At 39.5% G+C, this 22,273-nt stretch overlaps 1 protein-coding gene across 1 annotated transcript; it reads right to left on the reverse strand.

Moving 5' to 3' along the window:
- Positions 1-366: 366 nt before the first annotated feature.
- Positions 367-21,426, reverse strand: LOC309544091 (mitochondrial enolase superfamily member 1-like; the record flags this gene model as incomplete). Its single annotated transcript, XM_082276473.1, has 7 exons — positions 21,348-21,426; positions 17,041-17,075; positions 15,203-15,290; positions 13,209-13,343; positions 12,397-12,438; positions 9,454-9,583; positions 367-476 (listed from the first exon to the last, which is right to left on the reverse strand). Exons 1-7 carry the CDS (start codon positions 21,420-21,422, stop codon positions 367-369), a joined length of 615 nt encoding a protein of 204 aa, XP_082132599.1. The 5' UTR covers positions 21,423-21,426.
- Between the last annotated feature and the right edge of the window lie 847 nt (positions 21,427-22,273).

A 22,273-nucleotide genomic window follows, 5' to 3' on the forward strand; every position in this document is an offset into this window, starting at 1 on the left:
TATTATTGATTATCGATATAATGCATTGTCATTGTTAATTTAGGCATTAATGTAGTTTACACTTAGGAGTCATACATTTGGATTATTGTCTACTGGGTAAGATTGAGTCATGTGTGTGGCCAAATGTTCTAGCAAAAGGGCCCTGCTGCTATGGTATTTAATTGTAGTTTGTTTTAGGGCCTCTGCGTAACACTGTGTGTGTATATGTGTGTTTTAGAATATGAATCAATAGATATTTAATTTTTATTTTGACTACTTTGTGAGTGTTGATGTACCAGCCTTGGACCATGTCCTATATGATTGTTCCCTTGCTAACATTTCATTATAGCTCTGCATTATTTAATGAAGATAGAACATAACATTCAATTAAACCAACCTGTTTTCTAGGCTTCCAGACACTGAAATGTAGTCAAATATAATCAAATGCTGTACCAGTTCGCAAAGACCAACTCCACCAGCATGAGGGCAGACAGGGACTGAAAGAAAACAAACACAATTGATTCATATTCTAAATTAATTACTACCAGATTTACACAAACCAATTATTAGAGGTCTCTTGTTTCTTAAGTCTACTAGCAAAAGGGATACTTTAAAGTTTGAGGGGTTAGGTAGTTTTCAGGAAAATTGTACATTTATCTGAGCCTTTCAGTCACTCCAAATATAGCAGGAATAGTACATATGTCTTTATAGAGAAGCATAAGCAAACTCTTTCATTGCCCTAAGCTGAATTCCAAACAAATAGCTAAGTACTTAATTGAAATACATGTGTGTGACTTGCTACTACTGCCAAAACACTTATAATTCTGTTCACCCAGTCTTGTGATATAGGGACTTCTCCCAGCCAGGTCAGTGGCCTCAATTTTCTCCATTAAAGTGGTTCAACACTAAAGGAGCAGTACACTGATGAGGTCATTCTTGTGTTGTACAGAGCCTCTCTACCTCAGTCTATTTGTTTATCTCCTATTCTGGCCTCCTTTAAGCAATGGTGAAAACTCATCTCTTTGGGGACGCCTCTGCCCAGCAACTGAACTTTTACTTTTTCCATCAATTCATCCCCAAACAGTTATTACTAAAAATAAAAAATGATTTGATCCCCTGCTGATTTTGTACGTTTGCCCACTGACAAAGAAATGATCAGTCTATCATTTTAATGGTAGATTTTTTTTAAACGGTGAGAGACAGGACAACAATAAAATCCAGAAAAATGCATTTCAAAAAGTTATAAATTGATTTTAATTTTAATGAAATATATTTGACCCCTTCGCAAAACATGACTTAGTACTTGGTCGTAAAACCCGTGTTGGCAATCACAGAGGTCAGACGTATCTTGTAGTTGGCCACAAGGTTTGCACACATCTCAGGAGGGATTTTGTCCCACTCCTCTTTGCAGATCCTCTCCAAGTCATTAAAGTTTCAAGGCTGACGTTTGGTAACTCAAACCTTCAGCTCTCTCCACATATTTTCTATGGAATGAAGGTCTGGAGATCTAGGCTACTCCAGAACCTTAATGTGCTTCTTCTCGAGCCACTTCTTTGTTGCCTTGGCTGTTGCTTTTGGGTCATTGTCATGCTGGAATACCCATCCACGACCCATTTTCAATACAGTTGCTGGAGGATGGAGGTTTTCACCCAAGATTTGACAGTACATGGCCCCATTTATAATCCCTTTGATGCAGTGAAGTTGTCCTGTCCCCGTAGCAGAAAAATACCCCCAAAGAATAATGTTTCCACCTCCATGTTTGATGGTGGGGATGGTGTTCTTGAGGTCATAGGCAGAATTCCTCCTCCTTCAAAAACGGCAAGTTGAGTAGATGCCAAAGAGCTCGGTTTGGTCTCATCTGACCAACACTTTCACCCAGTTCTCCTCTGAATTATTCAGATGTTCATTAGCAAATTTCAGGCGGGCCTATACATGTGCTTTCTTGAGCAGGGGGACCATGCGGGTGCTGCAGGATTTCAGTCCTTCACGGCGTAGGGTTTTAGCAATTGTTTTCCTGGTGACTATGGTCCCAGGTCCCTTGAGATCATTGACAAGATTCTCCCGTGTAGTTCTGGGCCAATTCCTCACTGTTCTCATGATCATTGAAACTCCACGAGGTAAGATCTTGCATGAAGACCCAGACTGAGGGAGATTGACAGATAATTTGTGTTTCTTCGATTTGTGAATAATTGTACCAACTGTTGTCACCCTCTCACCAAGCTGCTTGGTGATGGTCCTTTAGCCCATTCCAGCCTTGTGTAGGTCTACAATTTTGTCCCTGACATCCTTTGACAGCTCTTTAGTCTTGGCCATGGTGGAGAGATTAGAATCGGATTGATTGATTGATTGATTGATTCTGTGGACAGGTGTCTTATACAGGTAACAAGCTGAGATTAGGAGCACTCCCTTTAAGTAAGTAAAGATTGGGGGGTGATATGTGCGCTGTCACTTAGGTATTCAAATAGGAGGAATTCCTAGAATGTATTGCAGCTGATGATGATAATGAGATTAGGATAAAATCCTATCCCACCTGCAGCCAGCCCTGGTAAATTCACTAAATACCAATCAATATCAAATCGCAAAAGTGAGTCGGCGCTGGTGGGAAACAATCTCAGAAGGGGCTCAAAAGTGAGTTCCCCATTCGCATACGTGTAGTACAATCTTCTTCTGATAAAATATGGTGGGAATTATCATTTACACAATTCTGTAAAAATTGTGAATTTTTACAGAATTGTGTAAATGATAACTCCCTTTAAGTAAGTGCTCCTAATCTCAGCTCGTTACTTGTATAGAAGACACCTGGGAGCCAGAAATCTTGTTGATTGATAGGGGATAAGATACCCTTTTCACTCATTAAAATGCAAATCAATTTTGTTAAATGCGATTTTCTGGATATTTTTGTTGTTATTCTGTCTCTCACTGTTCAATAAACTTACCATCAAAATTATTGACGAATCATTTCTTTGTCAGTGGGCAAACATACAAAATCAGCAGAGGATCAAATACTTTTTTCCTTAACTGTATCATCTGCACCTCCCTTTTACATTGTAAGCTCCCACGAGCAGAGCCTTTGCAACCTTCTTGTATTGTAACTGTACTGTCTTTCTTTATATTGTAAAGAGCTGTGCAATCTGTTGGCACTATATAAATTCTGTATTATAATAATTATAATAATAATGTTCTACCCTCCTCCAAGCATGTTCACAATGCTTTTCGCAGAGCACTTTACAAAGTAACAGAACCTTTACTGGCTTAGTGTGCTACACCACGTCTCAGTTTGAGCGTTATAGTGCAGGAGATTACAGGAGGACAATATCAACTGACAATGCAGGTACTCGGACAGCCTGAACTGTTACACATTAATGCATTTCATTGTATATGTAACTGTGTTATGGCTTTTAATTATCTTTCCGGAGCTCAGTTTAACCACTTAAGCCCCGGAGGATTTGGCTGCTAAAAGACCAGGGGGTTTTTTGCGATTTTTTACTGCGTGACTTTAACGGACAATTGCGCGGTCGTGCGACGCTGTACCTAAACGAATTTGACGTCCTTTTTTTCCCACAAACAGAGCTTTCTTTTGGTGGTATTTGATCACCTGTGCGATTTTTTGATCATGCGCTATAAACAAAAAAAGAGCGTCAATTTTGCAGAAATAACAATATTTTTCACATTTTTTTATATGAAATTCCCCAAAAAAAAAATGTAAAAATCAAAATTTTTTAACATTTTCGGCCAATTTGTTTTATGCTACATATGTTTGGTAAAAAGAAAAATCGCAAAAAGCGTATTTTGATTGGTTTGCGCAAAAGTTATCGCGTTTACTAACAAAGGGAAAGATTTTTGTCATTTTTGGTGTTTTTTTTTAACGCGTAATGGCGGCGATCTGCGATTTTTTTTCGGTACTGCGACATTGCGGCGGACAGATCGGACCCTTGACTGACATTTTTGACACTTTTGGGGGTACCAGTGACATTACTGCAGTAATCAGTGCTATACATATGCACTGTTACTGCAAAAATGACACTGGCAGGGAAGGGGTTAACTGTATTGGAGAGGGAGGGGTTAAGTGTGTCCTAGGTGCGTGCTTCTAACTGTATAGGGACATGGCTATTGATGTAAAAACAAAGATCAACGGTCCTACATAGTAGAACCGTCTGATCTTCATTTTTACACCAGGGAGAATGACGGGCGGCTTGTTTACATAAGCCGCTCCGCCTTTCTCCCTTCACCGGAGCGATCGTAGTGTGACCGGCGGACATCGGGTCCGCCGGTCACACGCACTGACTTGTCTGTGAACGAGCCACGGCGGGCGCGCGCCCGCCCGCAATTGGCTCTCAAGTCAGTGACAGGCGAGTGACGTATCCATACGTCACTCTGCCTGGCCGGGGCTGACCGCCGCAGTATATAGTCGTGCGGCGGTCGGCAACCGGTTAAAAAGGGACAGAAGGTGGCAGCCCTTTCACTAGAACAATATCGACTGAAAGCATGTTTTCCCCATATCTATGGTTGTGCAACACAAGGTAATCAGAAAACAATTGTTTCATGAGTAACTCAACTTTTCCTGAGAAAAAAAACAATACCCTCTGAGTGATCAATTTTTGATCACAATTTTTGTTGCAGACTCCTTATGGTTTTTGCTCTGACGGACAAACTCTCTTTTAGATCATGTCTTATGTAGGACTTATTCTGGATGGGAGTGACCTTTTCATTATTGATCAGCTGATGCACTTGCAGGGAAAGTTGCAGGATCTGCATTCCTTTACGATTAACCCTTTGGGAACATCTCACCTAAAATTTTTGTTGCAGAGGATGCCTAATATCTGACTTGCATTTTAGTGCAGACTTCTGGAAAAATCAGTAAGCCAATCATATAAGCAGAAAATGACAACTCTGGGGGGTTCCATACACCAACTCTGTACAGAATGCCTCAAGGTTGCTGCATTGCATTGAATTTTACAGAAAATTACAGCAGTGCAGATTGAAAAGGAAAGGTAATTTTTAATACCAATAAAGTACAATATGGCTTGTGTCGCATTTGTATGCGATATATATATATATATATATAATATATATATATATATATATATATATATATATATATATATACACACACACTATATTGTCAAAAGTATTGTGACACCTGCCTTTACACGCACATGAACTTTAATGGTATCCCAGTCAGTCTGTAGGGTTGAATATTGAGTTTGCCTACCCTCTGCAGCTATAACAGCTTTAACTCTTCTGGAAAGGCTGTCCACAAGGTTTAGAGGTGTGTCTATGGAAATATTTGACCATTCTTCCAGAAGGGCATTTGTGAGGTCAGGCACTGATGTTGGACAAGAAGACCTACTGTAGCTTGCAGTCTCTGCTCTAATTCATCCCAAAGCTGTTCTATCGGGGTGAGGTCAGGACTCTGTGCAGGTCAGTCAAGTTCCTCCACCCCAAACTTGCTCATCCATGTCTTTATGAACCTTGCGTTGTGCACTGGTCCAAATCATTTGGTGGAGGGGGGTTATGGTGAGGGGTTGTGTTTCAGGGGTTGGGCTTGGCCCCTTAGATCCAGTAAAGGGAACTCTTAAGGCATCAGCATAACAAGACATTTTGGACAATTTCATGCTCCCAACTTTGTGGGAACAGTTTGGGGATTGCCATTTGCTGTTCCAACAAATCTGCACACCAGCTCACAAAGCAAGGTCCATAAAGACATGAATAAGCGAGTTTGGGGAGGAGGAACTTGTCTGGCCTGGACAGAGTCCTGACCTCAATCCGATAGAACACCTTTGATCTAAACGAAGCCAGAAAAGTTGAAGCTGTTATAGCTGCAAAGTGTGGGTCAACTCAATATTGAACCCTATGGACTAAGACTGGAATGCCATTAAAGTTCATGTGCGTGTAAAGGCAGGTGTACCAAAACTTTTGACAATATAGTTTGTGTATATTTATATATATATATATACATACATACATACATACACACTGCTCAAAAAAATTAAAAGGAACACTGAAAGCACATCAGATCTCATATCATGCTGGATATCTATACTGATATGGACTGGGTAATGGGTTAGGAATGAAAGGATCCCACATTGTTTAATGGAAATGAAAATGATCAACCTACAGAGGGCTGAACTCAAAGACACACCGAAAATCAAAGTGAAGAAATGATGCAACAGACTAGTCCATTTTGCTGAAATTTCATTGCAGCAACTCAAAATGGTACTTTTTATGGCCCCAATGTGCTTGTATGCATGCCTGAAAATGTCAGGGCATGCTCATAATGAGATAATGGATAGTGTTCTGAGGTATTTCATCCCAGATCTGGACCAGGGCATCAATGAGCTCCTGAAAAGACCGAGATGCACTCTAGTGGCGGCGGATGGATTGAAACAAAATGTCCCAGAAGGGTTCTATTGGATTTAGATCAGGTGAGCATGGGGGCCATTCAATGGTATCAAATCCTTCATCCTCCAGAAACTGGCTGCATACTCTCCCCACATGAGGCCGGGTATTGTCGTGCACCAGGATGAACCCAGGACCCACTGCACCAACGTAGGGTGGTCTGACAATGGGTCCAAGGAGTTCATCCCGATACCTAATGGCAGTCAAGGTGCCATTGTCTAGCCTGTATAGGTCTGTGCATCCCTCCATGGATATGCCTCCCCAGACCATCATTGACCCACCACCAAACTGGTCATGCTGAACAATGTCAAAGGCAGCATAACGTTCTCCATGGCTTCTCCCTTTCATGTCAATCATGTTTTCAGTGCGAACCTGCTCTCATCTGTGAAAAGCACAGGGCGCCAGTGGTGGACCTGCCAATTTCGGTGTTCAATGGAAAATTCCAGTCAAGCTCCATGGTGCCAAGCAGTGAGCACAGGGGCTACTAGAGGATGTCAGGCCCTCGGGCCACCCTCATGAAGTCTGTTTCTGATTGTTTGGTCAGAGACATTTACACCGGCGCCTGTTGGAGGTCATTGTGCAGGGCTCTGGCAGTGCTCATTCTGTTTCTCCTTGCACAAAGGAGCAGATACAGGTCCTACTGTTGGGTTAAGGACCTTCAATGGCCCTGTCTAGCTCTCCTAGAGTACCTGCCTGTCTCCTGGAATCTCCTCCATGCTCTTGTGACTGTGCTGGGAGACACAACAAACTTTCTGGCAATGGTACGTATTGATGTGCCACCCTGGAGGATTTAGACTGCCTGTGCAACCTCTATAGGGTCCAGGTATCACCTCATGCTACCAGTAGTGACAGTGACCCTAGCCAAATGCAAAACTAGTGAAAAACAGTCAGAAAAGTTGAGTAGGAAAAAAATATGTCAGTGGCCTTGACCTGTAAAAACATTCCTGTTTTGAAGGTTGTCTCATTGTTGCTCATCTAGCGCACCTGTTGGTAATTTAATTAACACCAAAGCAGCTTAAACTGGGTTAAGGACCTTCAACGACCCTGTCCAGCTCTCCTAGAGTACTTGCCTGTCTCCTGGAATCTCCTCCATGCTCTTGTGACTGTGCTAGGAGACAGAAAAAACCTTCTAGCAATGGCATGTATTGATGTGCCACCCTGGAGGAGTTGGACTGCCTGTGCAACCTCTATAGGGTCCAGGTATCACCTCATGCTACCAGTAGTGACAGTGACCCTAGCCAAATGCAAAACTGGTGAAAAACAGTCAGAAAAGTTGAGTAGAAAAAAAATATGTCAGTGGCCTTGACCTGTAAAACCATTCCGGTTTTGAAGGTTGTCTCATTGTTGCTCATCTAGTGCACCTGTTGGTAATTTAATTAACACCAAAGCAGCTTAAACTGGGTTAAGGACCTTCAACGGCCCTGTCCAGCTCTCCTAGAGTACCTTCCTGTCTCCTGGAATCTCATCCATGCTCTTGTGACTGTGCTAGGAGACAGAAAAAACCTTCTAGCAATGGCACGTATTGATGTGCCACCCTGGAGGGGTTGGACTGCCTGTGCAACCTCTATAGAGTCTAAGTATCACCTCATGCTACCAGTAGTGACACTGACCCTAGCCAAATGCAAAACTAATGAAAAACTGTCAGAAAAGTTGAGTAGGAAAAAAAAACATTTCAGTGGCCTTGACCTGTAAAACCATTCCTGTTTTGAAGGTTGTCTCATTGTTGCTCATCTAGTGCACCTGTCGGTAATTTAATAAACACCAAAGCAGCTGAAACTGATTAACAACCCCCTATGCTACTTAACTGACCAAATCAATATCCCCGGAATTTAATTGATGTGAAGCTGTAATCTGATTAAAAAGTGTTCCTTTCATTTTTTTGGTGTGTGTGTGTGTGTGTGTGTGTGTGTGTGTGTGTGTGTGTGTGTGTGTGTGTGTGTGTGTGTGTGTGTGTGTGTGTGTGTGTGTGTGTGTGTGTGTGTGTGTGTGTGTGTGTGTGTGTGTGTGTGTGTGTGTGTGTGTGTGTGTGTGTGTGTGTGTGTGTGTGTGTGTGTGTGTGTGTGTGTGTGTGTGTGTGTGTGTGTGTGTGTGTGTGTGTGTGTGTGTGTGTGTGTGTGTGTGTGTGTGTGTGTGTGTGTGTGTGTGTGTGTGTGTGTGTGTGTGTGTGTGTGTGTGTGTGTGTGTGTGTGTGTGTGTGTGTGTGTGTGTGTGTGTGTGTGTGTGTGTGTGTGTGTGTGTGTGTGTGTGTGTGTGTGTGTGTGTGTGTGTGTGTGTGTGTGTGTGTGTGTGTGTGTGTGTGTGTGTGTGTGTGTGTGTGTGTGTGTGTGTGTGTGTGTGTGTGTGTGTGTGTGTGTGTGTGTGTGTGTGTGTGTGTGTGTGTGTGTGTGTGTGTGTGTGTGTGTGTGTGTGTGTGTGTGTGTGTGTGTGTGTGTGTGTGTGTGTGTGTGTGTGTGTGTGTGTGTGTGTGTGTGTGTGTGTGTGTGTGTGTGTGTGTGTGTGTGTGTGTGTGTGTGTGTGTGTATATATATATTTTTTTTTTTTTTTTCTATTTTTTTTTTTTTTATTTCTGATATTTTTTCCCACAAAGGTGCAGTTACCCCTTAAAGTCTTGGGTGATAAAAATGGCAGCAGATATGTCCGTTGTGATAACAGTCATAGATTACAAAGAAACCTTAATATCATATTCAACAATGGGCAAATTCTAGTTTGAGAAGTGAAATGCAAGGCACACAAAACAACCAAAAATTAAAGCAAATACCCTCCAAATAGTGCTGCCTTTTGCACATTTTTTTTATGCAAAAGTCATATATGCAATTACACACATGCTGCTAATAAACTGCTAGTAACTGTGTTCAGATCTTTTTTTTTTTTTTTAAGAAACTGTTGTTGAATATGTCGATATGTGCATATGATAATAAAAATAATACTAAACAATGGAGGATACATCCTAACCCTGAACATTGCAGAAAATAAAGGCATACTTTAAGGCTAACATAAAAGCCAACATTTGTCATGAAACATATTTATGATGGCCTCCACAGTTGTGTGGTTTCTGGAATGTATATATAGTCTTACTATTGAATTTCTTTGCCATGAGAAGAACAGAGAGGTTTTCATTCACACTTCCCAATCTGCAGCTGTCAATTTGAAGATACTGGAGAGCACGAGCTTGTAGAAACTGTTTAAACATTACTCTGTTCTGACACTACAGACCGAGAAAAAGAGTTTAGCCATATTGTACATAAAGATGCAATAGGATGGACACACATACAGTAGTTAAGGCAAGATTAGAAATAAATAGTTAAACATTATTGGAGCCTGAAATAGTTAGCATTTAAAAAGGAATCTATAGTGTCATTTTATTGAGCACATTTTCAGTTATAACAGTACTTTAAAATATATTGTGATATCCACGCTTACATGTCTGCATATTTTTATTTTTCTACTTTTATGTAGAGATTTGTTACCACTAGAGTCAGTAAAGGTAAGCGACCACTGTTACTCTTCCTAACAACTATTGAAATAAGATAAGTCACACAATATTTTCATAATTTTCAATGAGCTGGTCGACTCGTAAGCTTGCATTGTGCTATTTTGGCTTTTGCCAAGTTTACAGTCTGTATTCCTTTAAACAACCCCAAAACTTTTAAAGCGTTAACACACACTAATGAGTTTATAAAGAATAAAGTAATCTTTTTTATGTGTCTAAAAAAACTATTTAAAAAGACCATACATTCATTGTAACCACATTCCCCTGGCCTGAGAATTTACCAATGCCAGCCTTTTAATAGCTACCAGCTGACACTGTGTCTGTTAGCTGCCAAACGTGGCTGTCACTGACAACACTTGTCCCTACTGACAATCAGAACAATCAGAGTGGTTCCTAATCATGTGATGACTAGGTCAGATATGATAAATAATCATGTGCAAATTGAGGGCTTTATTCAGAAAATAATGGCTTCAGCCTGCGGTAGCAACTGAATCCTGTGACCTCTGAAAGATTTTACCCCCTTCCTGACCAGGGAATGTTGGCTATTCAGCACTGTTTTATTTTAACTGGCGATTGCGTGGTCATGCAACACTGTATGCAGATGAAATTTATGTTATTTTTTTTCAAGCTTTATTTTGGTGGTAATTGATCACAGCTGATCAGCAGGTTTCAGCCTTAGATCATTGGGCGGGACCTGCTGACAAAATAGCAATGTGTCCAACCACAACGCAGGTCCGCAGGGAGCATACGCATGTGTGCCCCAAACTCAGAAGCAAGTCAGCAACATATATTTATGTTGCTAAGCCTGCAGCTACCGCTTGGTGATGATAAATCTACTGTGACTGAGCGGCAAGTAGGTAATACTGTAATTGTTTGATACAATAATAGAATAAAAATAAAATAAAAAAACTTCTAATGTAAACAAGGAGCTTGTGATCTCTGTTTACAATGGAAGGCTGCCAAGTTACTGCAAGGAAAGAGAAGTGATAAAACGGTCAAGGATTTAACTACAGATGAACCAGGAAGGGTTTGTTATAAAAGGGGAGGAGAAATTGCTTCACTTCACAGTGCCTACAACTACAGCAGTCAGCGTTTATTTCTTACTAATAATATACAGTATCCATACATAAAGGTTTATAGTCAATTTTTGGATGGTGTTTTAAGTTACATTTTTCAATGCAAGCTTACTACTGGAATGTGACTAGAAATATACTTTAATGCGATTTGACCTTCAAGATCAGCCTACAGTAAAATTTTGTAACAAACCTCCAAAGTTGCAATTTATTGGAAAAGTGTGATACGGTTGTACAGTAAGGAGTCATTAAAATCAACAAGTGTGATGAACGAACATTCCTATCTCATAGGACAGCTAATTTGCAGTCCTATGTCTTATGCAATGAAATATTTTGCATGTCTGACAACCCTTTTCACTACATCACACCAATAGATATCACAGGAGAGCATGGGGGGTGGAAGGAGACTTACTGTATATTACATCATAGGAGACAGATCTGCTCAGTTATACAAGAAGGAAACAAGTAGTGGCCACAAATAAAAAAAAAATCTTCCTTTCATTCCTAGCTGCTGAAACAGAATTTAGTTGTAGCACAGGGAACTTACTTTTTTAACTAGTTTAGGAGATACAAAATATTTATTTTTGTTGCCCTTAATTAACCACTTTGTTACCAAAGTTCAAACAAGCTTAGATATACAAATTTAGAAGTTTCAGTATGGGTCAGTTAACTTTACTAATTCTTTGATTAAAATATAACTAAAGTCAAAACCTTTTTTTTAGTTTTGGATAGAGTGGATAGGGATTAGAACACCTGTCAGTTTTTGTTGTCTGCGTCCCCGTTAGAGGCATCACCCCAGTACCGGCGTCCATAGCCAACGGTCAGCTGTCTTGTAATGACAACTGATGCGGGTGAGAAGCCGCTCGGCTGTCATTACAAGGAGCTGGAGGGGACGTTCCCTCCCCCTCCCACCGCCTTCTGCAGCTCGCCGGGGACATCACTTCCGGGTACTCGGTGCCAGATTTAAAAAAAAAAATGACAGCATTCAAAACAGCCAAACTTGGCGTTTTGAATGCTTTTAAGTGCAGAGGAGGGGTTTGGGGTGATAAAAAAAGAAATGTTTTTAAATGTACGAAAATATCGGCCAATACCGATATGCAACGGCCAAAATATCGGTATCGGCAACAAAAAAACGATATCGGTTGATCACTAGTTATAACCTTCCCTTGCTCTATCCAAAATGAAGAAAAAAAAAAAAAAAGTTTTGTCTATAGTTCTACTTTAATTTATAATTTTGAAATTCAGTCGCAGAACTAGGAAAATGCACTGGTGCTTATTCCTAGTTCTATGCTGCAGGGATAATCAGTTTTGCATTAGAAAACACACTTGCCAAACATGTGATCTTTCATATTTTGATCTCAAAAAATCTTTACATGTACTAGTGAATTGGAATTGGTCACTTGGTCATCCATTAAATATGCAATATAGACATGTAAATAAACACTAAAGACTTACTTGTTCTCCTGTAGCAACTCCGATCCCGTGTGGAGCTAAAGACTAAATTAGAAATAACACCATTATGAAATATGTTCATTTACTGCATGTATTTTGATTAGCGAAGTATTCTTTTACAAGGTGTAAGTATTAGGTAAAGAATCTGAGTTTGATATTTTAACATAGAATAGATATTTTTAAGTTTGAAGTGGCTGTAAACCCTTACTTATACACAGTGAAGTGACTAGTCCTAGGTGATGTACAAAGATGAACCAAATCCTCCTACATAAGAATTTTCTTCAGCTCTCACAGCAAGGGGCAGGGATCTGACATAATACACACAGCAAAGCTAGAGTTTCCTGATATCTGAGTGGTGGGAAGGGAAGCACCCTGCTCTACACAGGCTTACAGGCTCATAGAAAAACACACAGAGCTGAGGATGTCCTCCCTAAATCCTTAACCAAACCATATGAAACTAGCTTTCAGAAAGTCAGTATCTGCATAGTCACATTTCCACTATCCCAGCACACATATCAGTGCTCAGGCCTAGTGACAAGACTTCCAAGCAACAAACATGACACTGTGTGCCTATTGTTTTTATAGCCAGAATTGAGGTTTTCTAGGGATTTCAATGAAACTCTGGGGAGACCAACTGTAACAGTAAAGGGGTGAAGTTATAGCACTTTTTCCTATACTACAGCAGCCTTAAGCTAGGTTGCTGCACTACACAGCAGATGTATTTTTTAAAGTTTTTTCACAAAGCCTTGGCATCATATATCCATAATGTTAGGTTAGTTCAAATAACTGTTTTTATTTGAAGAAAAAAATGGTACCTTGGAGATTGTTGCATGGCCAAGTATATCATCCGGGGATGTGGGCTCCTCAATCCAGAGAGGTTTGAAAACAGCTAACTCTTTCACCCATGAAATGGCTTCATTCACTTCCCACCTCTGGTTTGCATCCAGCATCTAAAAAAATGTTATTGATTCAATTCAGCATCACGTTTGATTTTTGGCTTTTCTAGTTATGGAATGGGTTTAGGAGGGTTAAACAGGAACCAATCCTAAAAATAAAAGAAAGTGTAATCGCAGGTAGAATTTTTTGGTGGAAGATACGTTACAAGTCTTTTACCAAACTCCTTTCAAAATTTGACACTGCGTTCGTTGCCTGAGGCACAAAGACAGTGTAGTATATGCTCCTGGCTCACTCCTGGCATCCTGCACATTCAGGAGTTAGATCATCACCAGCCATCCAATGGCCTCATCCAATCTGCCTCTTTGGCAGAGGGAAGACTCCAGACCTGGAAGAAGACAGGGTGAAGATGGCAGAAGCAGTGGACAAAGCGATCAAGGGTAACACGGACCGGTCTTTGCTGAAGGTCACACTAGGACATGAGTCTGTCATTTAATATGCATACTTGGATAATATGGCAAAAGCTTGAGAGCATGCTGCACATTTAGCTCTGCTTTAATTCAGCCCAGTGTGTCTCTTAACAGCCAGATATTTTGCATTTATAAGCTAATAACTTTCTTACAGTATATGGTCATCATTCATCTGATCTAATAAACTTACTCCAAGACGCAGAACTACAGTTTTCACAGAGAGAAACTTTTTAGCTCAGACTTTCTTCACATAAGACTTTCTATATGTAGAGGAAAGCAAGATGCTGTGTTTATTAAAAATTTCTCTCTTGTATCACAAAGAGTTCTCAGACCACCAGACTGATTAAATATTGGCAGGTAGACTGTGCTCCCAGCACACATTTCATTATCAACACTTCATTTTATTTGTAACTGGAGTGTACCTGCAAAAAATATGCAGCCAGAGAAGTCAGCACTCCTTACCCTCATGTATGTAGAGTAGAGTAGAGATCTAGGTTTGTCCCAAGCATGTTTGAAGCCATTTACAGCATTGACTGCCTCACTACCTCTGCTGAAAGTTTATTCTAAGCATAAACTACGCTTTTAGTAAAACAATACTTTCTAAGATTCGTTTTGAACATTCCTCCTGTCAGTTTGAGGTCATGTCCCCGTGTTCTTGATTTTGGTTTTATATTGAAAATACTGCCCTCCTGAACCTTGTTTACACCCTTGATGTATTTAAAGGTTTCAGCCATGTCTCCCCGTTCCCTTCTTTCCTCCAGACTGTACATAATAAGTTCCTGAAGTCGCTCTCGATATGTTTTATCCTCCAGACCTTTCACCGTTTTTGTTACTCCACTTTGGACTCATTCTAGTTTTTTAATATCTTTTTGTAAGCGAGGTCTCTAGAACTGGACACAGTATTCTAAATGATGTCTCAATAAAGATCTTTATAGAGGAATCAGCTGGGGATCCCTCTAGTGATGCATCCTTGAATTGTATTTGTTTTCCCCACTGGCTGGTCACACTGTTTGATTATTTTGCAATCATTTGAAATAAGTACCCCCAAATCTTTTTCCTCTGTAGTGCTAGCCAAGTAAAGTTAAGTGTTATGACAGCCAGGCAGACAGCACTTTCAGGAGGAGAAATCAGAAACAGTAGCCATATACATGGGTGAAAGTCAGTTGTACCTTTCAGCAGGGCTAGGACAAGGGGTGGGCAGGAGGGGCGTCTACACTGGGCACAACAGTTTATTGAAAGGACGGGGGCACCCTGACACTAACCTTGCAGAGAAGGGGGGGCGCAGTTTGGCATCTTTACCCTGGGTGCTGGATGACCTTGTCCCGGCACTGCCTTTAAGTAGCAGAAAACTATATTCTTCAATACCCAGCTTTAGGAATCCTATAAAGGTAGTTTACAATATATGAGCATTATATAAATGGTTAAAATATATTTTGTTTACTTACCAATTTTTTGTCAGGCCCAATCATTTCTCTAATAAGTTTACACCTTCTAATATCATCTTGTAAATCTGCCCCTACTTTCACTTTAAATCTAAAAATAATAAAATGAATAATACAGAACATAAATATATATAATTACTGTAGCAGGTGGATATCATTGTTAATGCTACTTCTAAAATCTGCTGGCATCATAATGAACAGAAGCCAATATTACATATCCAGACATAAAGGACAACCATATACTCAGAATATACATGTATTTCTGATATGTTTACCTGTCAGCACTAGTTGTATGCCCACTTAAACAGGAATGGCAAAAAACCCCCCCAAAAAACGTAGGTTTCTGTGTATAAAACGTTTGCTGTTAGAATGTGTCAATCATTTGCACAGGCACAACAAATCTTCATATAATAAATTTGCTCCCTATGATCGGAAGTACAATCTAGTGAAATGCTTCAGTCAGAAAAATACAAAATTATTGCCACTAGATGGCAATGACAACCCTAGGAAATTAACATAATAAGCAAATTAAGGCAAAGATTTCTTGCAAATGATTGACACATTCACATAAGGAATGTTTTATACATTGACCCCTTAGTGTCAGTGTCTAGGTAGATAGCAATGCTGCTTAGCAAACCTGGGGACCCCAGTTTAATCTCCTCAAGGTTTATTTATAAGGAGTTTATGGTTTTCTGCATGCTTGTGATAGTTTCCTTAAAACGTTTGTTGACCTAAAAAAAAAAAAATTGATCCTGCTCCTCTAAAGCATCTTATATAGCACAGTGCTTGTGCTGTGTAAGTTGCCCCCCTGTAACACCTGAAAAACCTAGCTGATCCTGCCAGTTTCTGCTCTCCCCCCTGTAAGCTGACCATGGTATATCATGGCTGCTAAGCCCTGACACCGTGGTCAGTTTAGGTGCCTCTGTCAGACGCTGATATCTGCAACTCTCCTGTGTCCTCCTTCCCCCTGGCTTACGTGATCCCCTGGCTTTCATAATACTAAGTGTCCTGTATGTGTGCTTTATTAAAAAAAAAAGCCGTACTATAACTGATTTAAAAGCGCCGCTTGGCGGTCACATGACTGGCTGGCTCTATCCTCCTTTTCTCTTCTCCTACCAACTGCAGTCAGTGGGGGAATCTCAGCCCCTTCCACTGTACCTGTCAGATCAGGAGAGAGGAGAGCCAGCCAGTCACGTGAGCGCCGCTATTAAATCAGGTATAGAATGGCTTTTTTTTTTTTTTATAAAGCACACATACAGGACGCTTAGTAAAAATCACGCAATCCCCTGGCTTTCATAACACTAAGTGGGTTTACAACCACTTTATCTTTTTTTACTTGTGCATTGATCCATACCCATCATAAGGCTAACTCCAGACAAATATTTTTTTTTGTTTTGGATAGAGTGGGGAAGGGTTACAACTTCCCTTAGGTTTTCAGTGTTGTTTGTTGTACAAACTTCTCCATACATCCTGTCCCCTTGTCACCCCAACTGGAAGTAGAAGTCATTTACAGAGAATAAACTAAATTTTAGTATAGAGTGGAAGGGGTGAGATCTTTTTAGGGATTTTATTGCTGTTTGTGCCCATATTGGGACACTGTAATAAAAAATTGACAGAGGTTTAACTCTTCTCTAATCTATCAAAATCCAAAGAAAAAAGGTTTTGACTGGAGCTGAAATTAAAATTGGACATAAACTGATGTACCGTAAATGAATATAAAATGCTAACATTCTATATACATAGGAAAACCCCTTAATAGCTGGGAACTGTCAAACTCCCAAAATGTTTAACGTTATCTAGAACATACAGATTTATATAGAAAAAAATATTTAAATAAATACCTCGTCCACCCTTCCTTGAGTGCATCTGTACACAACTAGAATATAACAACAAATGTTAGAATGAAACCTATACAACCAGTGCTTTAAAAAAAAACAAAAAAAAAAAAACACAATGACCTGTAATTAAAGATAACATAAAAACATTTATATATAATGTACCAACATTTTATTTTATCTGGTAAAAAAGATACCCGCATGGTATATCCCTGCAGCGTAGGGGAAATTGCACCGTATTTGAACAGACTGGTGTGGTCCATAAACTAAAGTCTAGAAGATGTCTAAAATAATGGCGTTCTCCCAGCACCTTTCTCTAGTGCTGAACAGAAGAATTTTTAGGCAGCACTGTAGGATGCCTTGATATCTTCAAGAAGAATGCAGGGTCCCGCTTAGTTTTTTTGTGTAGCCTATAGGGATAAGGGCAACTAAAAAAAATCTTCTAACCAGTTAAGGATACACCTTCTAGTATAATCAGAAAACCAGCTATACCACGATGGGTCTCAGTGTCTCAGGGACCACTGGACTGGTTCCTGTATTTAAAAAAGCTGCAAAAAACAGGTTCACTGATAAATATCTTTTTAGAAATATTACGGTCATATATCAAGTGGTTATTTGATGTGCAGATCAGATAAATGTCCATTGTTCTGCACATATCATCAGTTAACAAAATCTATTTTATCTCCTATTAACTTGTAGTTAACACCTAATAAACCTAAATAACAATGTCCTTAAGTTCCTTTTCTTCTCCCCTTAGATCAGGCATGTCCAACCTGCGGCCCGAGGGCCGCATGAGGCCCGGAACCTCAGGCAATGCGGCCCACTGCCCCCTGACAATTTTTTTTTTCTGGGGAGGAGGGAAGTCAGGTCGGGTGCACGGCCACAGCAGCTTCCAACTAACGGTAGGCAGAGGCTGCCTCAGAGGGGGGAGGAGAACATGTGCAGTGTTTCTGACTCCTAACACCATGACCACTTCAAATCACTGAAGTGGTCATGGTGGTTAGAGTGTTCCTTTATTATCGCTCAGAAGAAGTAAACCTCTGTATACTGATTACATTTCATTTTATCATCCTCTAGTTGTGTTAAATCAGTGTGAGGGGCGCGGTGGCGCGGGAAGGGCGTGGCGGCATTTTATTACTTATATACCTTAACTATAGTATATATATTTAATATGCGGCCCAAGAAAATTTCTCTACACTCAATGTGGCCCAGAGAAGCAAAAAGGTTGGACACCCATGCCTTAGATACTGTATGTTAATGCTTTTTTTTTTATATCTATTTTTTTAAACTAGTTATATGTAAACTTACATATCAATGATCAAACAATATTGTTTCTTTTTTAATTACACACTATAACAAAAACAAAAATAAAATAACAAAAATCCTTTATTTCATTGTAAATAATTTTGAATGACCAGTACCAGCTACATATTAATAATGTAATTTTAAATAGGACAAATTACAGAATTAAATATGCATTTGAAATAATTCATGCAAAATATATACATCTATGCATTTAACAGAATACATACAAATATTTTCATAAGCCCCAAATAAATTATTAATTGATGTCACCCTTATTGCCAAGCCAAAATAATGGTGGCTGTCTGCTATGTTAATATGACAGTACTCATTAGGCAAGTGTGTCAGGTGGAAAGGGGCCATAAAACAGTGTGGGACACCCCCATAGTAAAATACAATGAAGTTGTTGAACTGCAAAGGGCTCATCTGCACCACCCCCAAAACTGAGTTGGAAAAATAGGAGAGGTTTATGCCTAACTCATCCGCTACTGATAATCCCTTGAGCCCTGTAAAATATTAAATGGTTAAAATGTTACCAGTATAAATAAGAGAGGGAAAAAAAAGAAAAGAAATAAAAATATAAGCACTACTAGAAAGAAACAACAATATCAAAAATGTAAAAGGTTTACGATTCATATACGCTATCTTGGCAATACTTCCACACTTCCTCCTGTATTACCCAGTAGAACCAGGATGGTGTTTTGAAGGTACACCTTTTTGTGCCCTGTTTTCTTTTTTCAAATTTCAGCTTGATGCTGTCAAGAATAAGGGTTAGTATCAAAAAAAATACAAGTGAGATACCCACTTGTTGCTATAGATTAATGAGATTTTAGCTCGTAGTTTTGATGCACCAGGCTTTTAAAAAAAAAAAAGAAAAGAGAAAAAAAATATGAAACAGCAAATTTGAACCGGGGGAAGAGTAATACAGGTACTCCTCACTTAACGATCAGGTTCTGTTCCCGCTACCAGGTCATTAAACGAGGAGCCACAAGTAATTCATATTTTAAGCATTCCTAACTACAGTACTGTACTGTATTCTGGAAAAAAAAGTCTAAACACAAAACTCCAACTCAATAAAGTTGTTTTGATTTGCATAAGTACAGAACACAAAAATATAAACAACAATAATCCTGTATAGTACTGTACAGGATATAATGATGTACAGTGCCCAAAAAACGTACAGTAGACATTTAGAGTAACATTTTAGTCATCATCAAATCATCAAACTGGTAGAGGTAGCTTGCAAGAAGAATTCTTTTAAGGTGCTCTGCTTTGTAATTTTCTTTTTTTTTGTCATACATTTCAGGGTTACATCACAAGAGTTCCTTCATCTGCCGTTCCACACACTTTCAACATATGTTTCCTCAAACCCTTAGCCATTGTTCATAAAACCCTTTTTTTTCCATATACCCTGCATACACTTTTCTGTTACATTCTCCCAAGCCGATGCAATGCTTTTTATGCAGTGTAAAATGTTGTAAGCTTTCCAAAAACCACAAAAGGGTAACTTCATCATTTTCAGTTGCTGCTACAGCTTTGGAAAAGGTGGTGTGCAAATAGTAGGCCTTGAATGTTGCTATTGCACCCTGATCCATGGGTTGTAGAATAGCAGTTTTGTTTTTTAGGCAGATACCACCTTTACATCTGGATGTAGGTCATCAAGATGCTGGGGGTGGCCTGGGGCATTGTCAAGCAGGAGGATAATTTTAAAGGGAACACCCTTTGTAGACAATAATGCTTGACTGAGGGTATTAAACAACTGATGAACCAGTCATCAAATAAAGCTGATGTCATCCATGCTTTGTTATTTTTATACTATAATAAACAGTCAGTGTGTGCTAACTAACCTGCTTCAATGCACATAGGTTCTGTGAACAATAAACGAGAAGAGGCTTTAACTTAAACCCAGCAACATTTCCTCCCAACAACAATGTGACCCTGTCTTTAAAAGCCTCAACACCAGGCATTGTTTTAACGTCTTTGTGTATGTAGGACCTTTCGGCATTTTTTCCCAAAAAAGTTCATTTTCATCCATGTTAAATATCTGCTCTGGACAGAAGCCACCTTTTTCGATGATTTTTATCAAATTCAACCACAAATTTTTTCAGCTTCTTCCACATCTGCACTTGCAGCCTCACCACTGATACTCCGATTGTGGAGGTTGAATCTCCCATGCAACCTTTGAAACCATCCATGACTTGCTGTAAATGTTTGTCGATTCTTCTCCTTTGTGCACTTTCAAATTCTCAAAAATACTGCGTCCTTTGGTTTGAATCAATAAAAAACTCATTGGCATTCTTTTTTCTATTTGGTCATCAATCCATACCGCCAGCAATTTCTAGTTATTATGGCTTGATACCCTGTCGATGCTTTTACTGCCTCTTTCATTATCCTTATCCTTTAGGATTGTTGAAATGGTAGAAAGTGCAAGTTCCAATTCACTTGCTATTTCTTTACTTTCTTGCCAGCCTCATAGTCCTTAATGATTTTTATTTTCATATCAAGATTAATAGGTTTTCCTTTTTTTCAGAGCACTTTCTGCAGGTGCACGCACGCTTTTTCTCTTTTCGAACATGGTGTGGGCAATACCTGTACAGTACAAGAACACATTACATTACTATAAATAAAGACATAAAATGGTAGAAAGAACACTGGAAGGGGCATTGAGGATTATCGAGTACAGTACAGTACATACCTGTAAAACAGCAGGCCGGGAGTGAGAACGAGGCTGATGCAGAGTGATGACATGACGTCCTGCACTGGTCGGGAGAGCTGGTCGTAAGTCCGAGCGGTCGTTAAACGGGTAAGTGGTTAAATGAGGAGTATCTGTATAGTAGATTGGGCTAATAACCAGTGAAGTGGATTTTTAATCTTTTACTCATCTCCCATTAATTCAGAAGTTATTTTGGGGATTGCAATAAACCATTCTACAATGGCCACGTTAAAAATAATGAAGAACATACATGCAAACCAAGGAACAAATAGATTATTCCCATATCATTAACTCAAACCTTTTTTAGCTGTTCATCTGGATAGCCTAACCAGGCACATGATGTGGTATATGCAGGGTATCCATTCTTTAACATGTACTGCTCTAATAACAAATAAAACATAATCTTTGTTACTTTATATACTGGTACATTTTTTATTTATCATTATAATATTTTATTTCATGTTCTATGATTTATATTTGTTTATTTATCAAAAAAACGAAATAACGGAGGGTTGGTACTTTACATGAGAAACATGACAAGGCTGGCCGGACAATAGTGACACATTTATTGGTACATACAAATATGCAAACATAGCATGTACAATATGTAAAAACCAAGAGAGTAAAGAAGCTGGTAGGTGGTCCCCAAATTCAGGTTCATAGAAACCAGCATGGCAAAATACTAAAAGGTGGGAGGTAGTTGAGTGCAATCATTACATCAGCAGACTCGATGCGTTTTGTGGACTAGAGTTTTCTGTAACATTATACTCAGCATGTGCGGCTTTTTGGTTATATCAAGGGCTGCATTTGTGATCCCCTTTATCAAGAAAGTTGGCCACAAAACTGTTACTCAGAGAATCTTCACAGACCCCCTTAGGTATCTAGCCAAATGGGAAAAAGACCTCCAAGTATGCTGGACCCCCGGCAGAACACAGAAAGATCTTGACCCTCTCATTTAAATCACCTATATGCAATACATTTCAAGAATTGTGGTATAAAATCTTAACCTAGTGGTACAGCAACCCAACACTACTGCACTGCATTTATCCCTCTGTGCATGAAATGTGTTGGAGGTGTGGTGCTGAGAGAGGGGACATCTTACATCTATTCTGGTCATGTCCGTTTCTTGGTACTTTTTGGAACGCAAACATTTACTGACTGGACATTAACAGTCACACCTTTCTTTTACATATTGCACCACAATGAAGTACCACTGTCCACATA

The sequence above is a fragment of the Pelophylax lessonae genome (assembly GCF_965119305.1).
Source record: "Pelophylax lessonae genome assembly, contig: HAP1_SCAFFOLD_905, whole genome shotgun sequence".
In the NCBI taxonomy this organism is placed as follows: domain Eukaryota; kingdom Metazoa; phylum Chordata; class Amphibia; order Anura; family Ranidae; genus Pelophylax; species Pelophylax lessonae.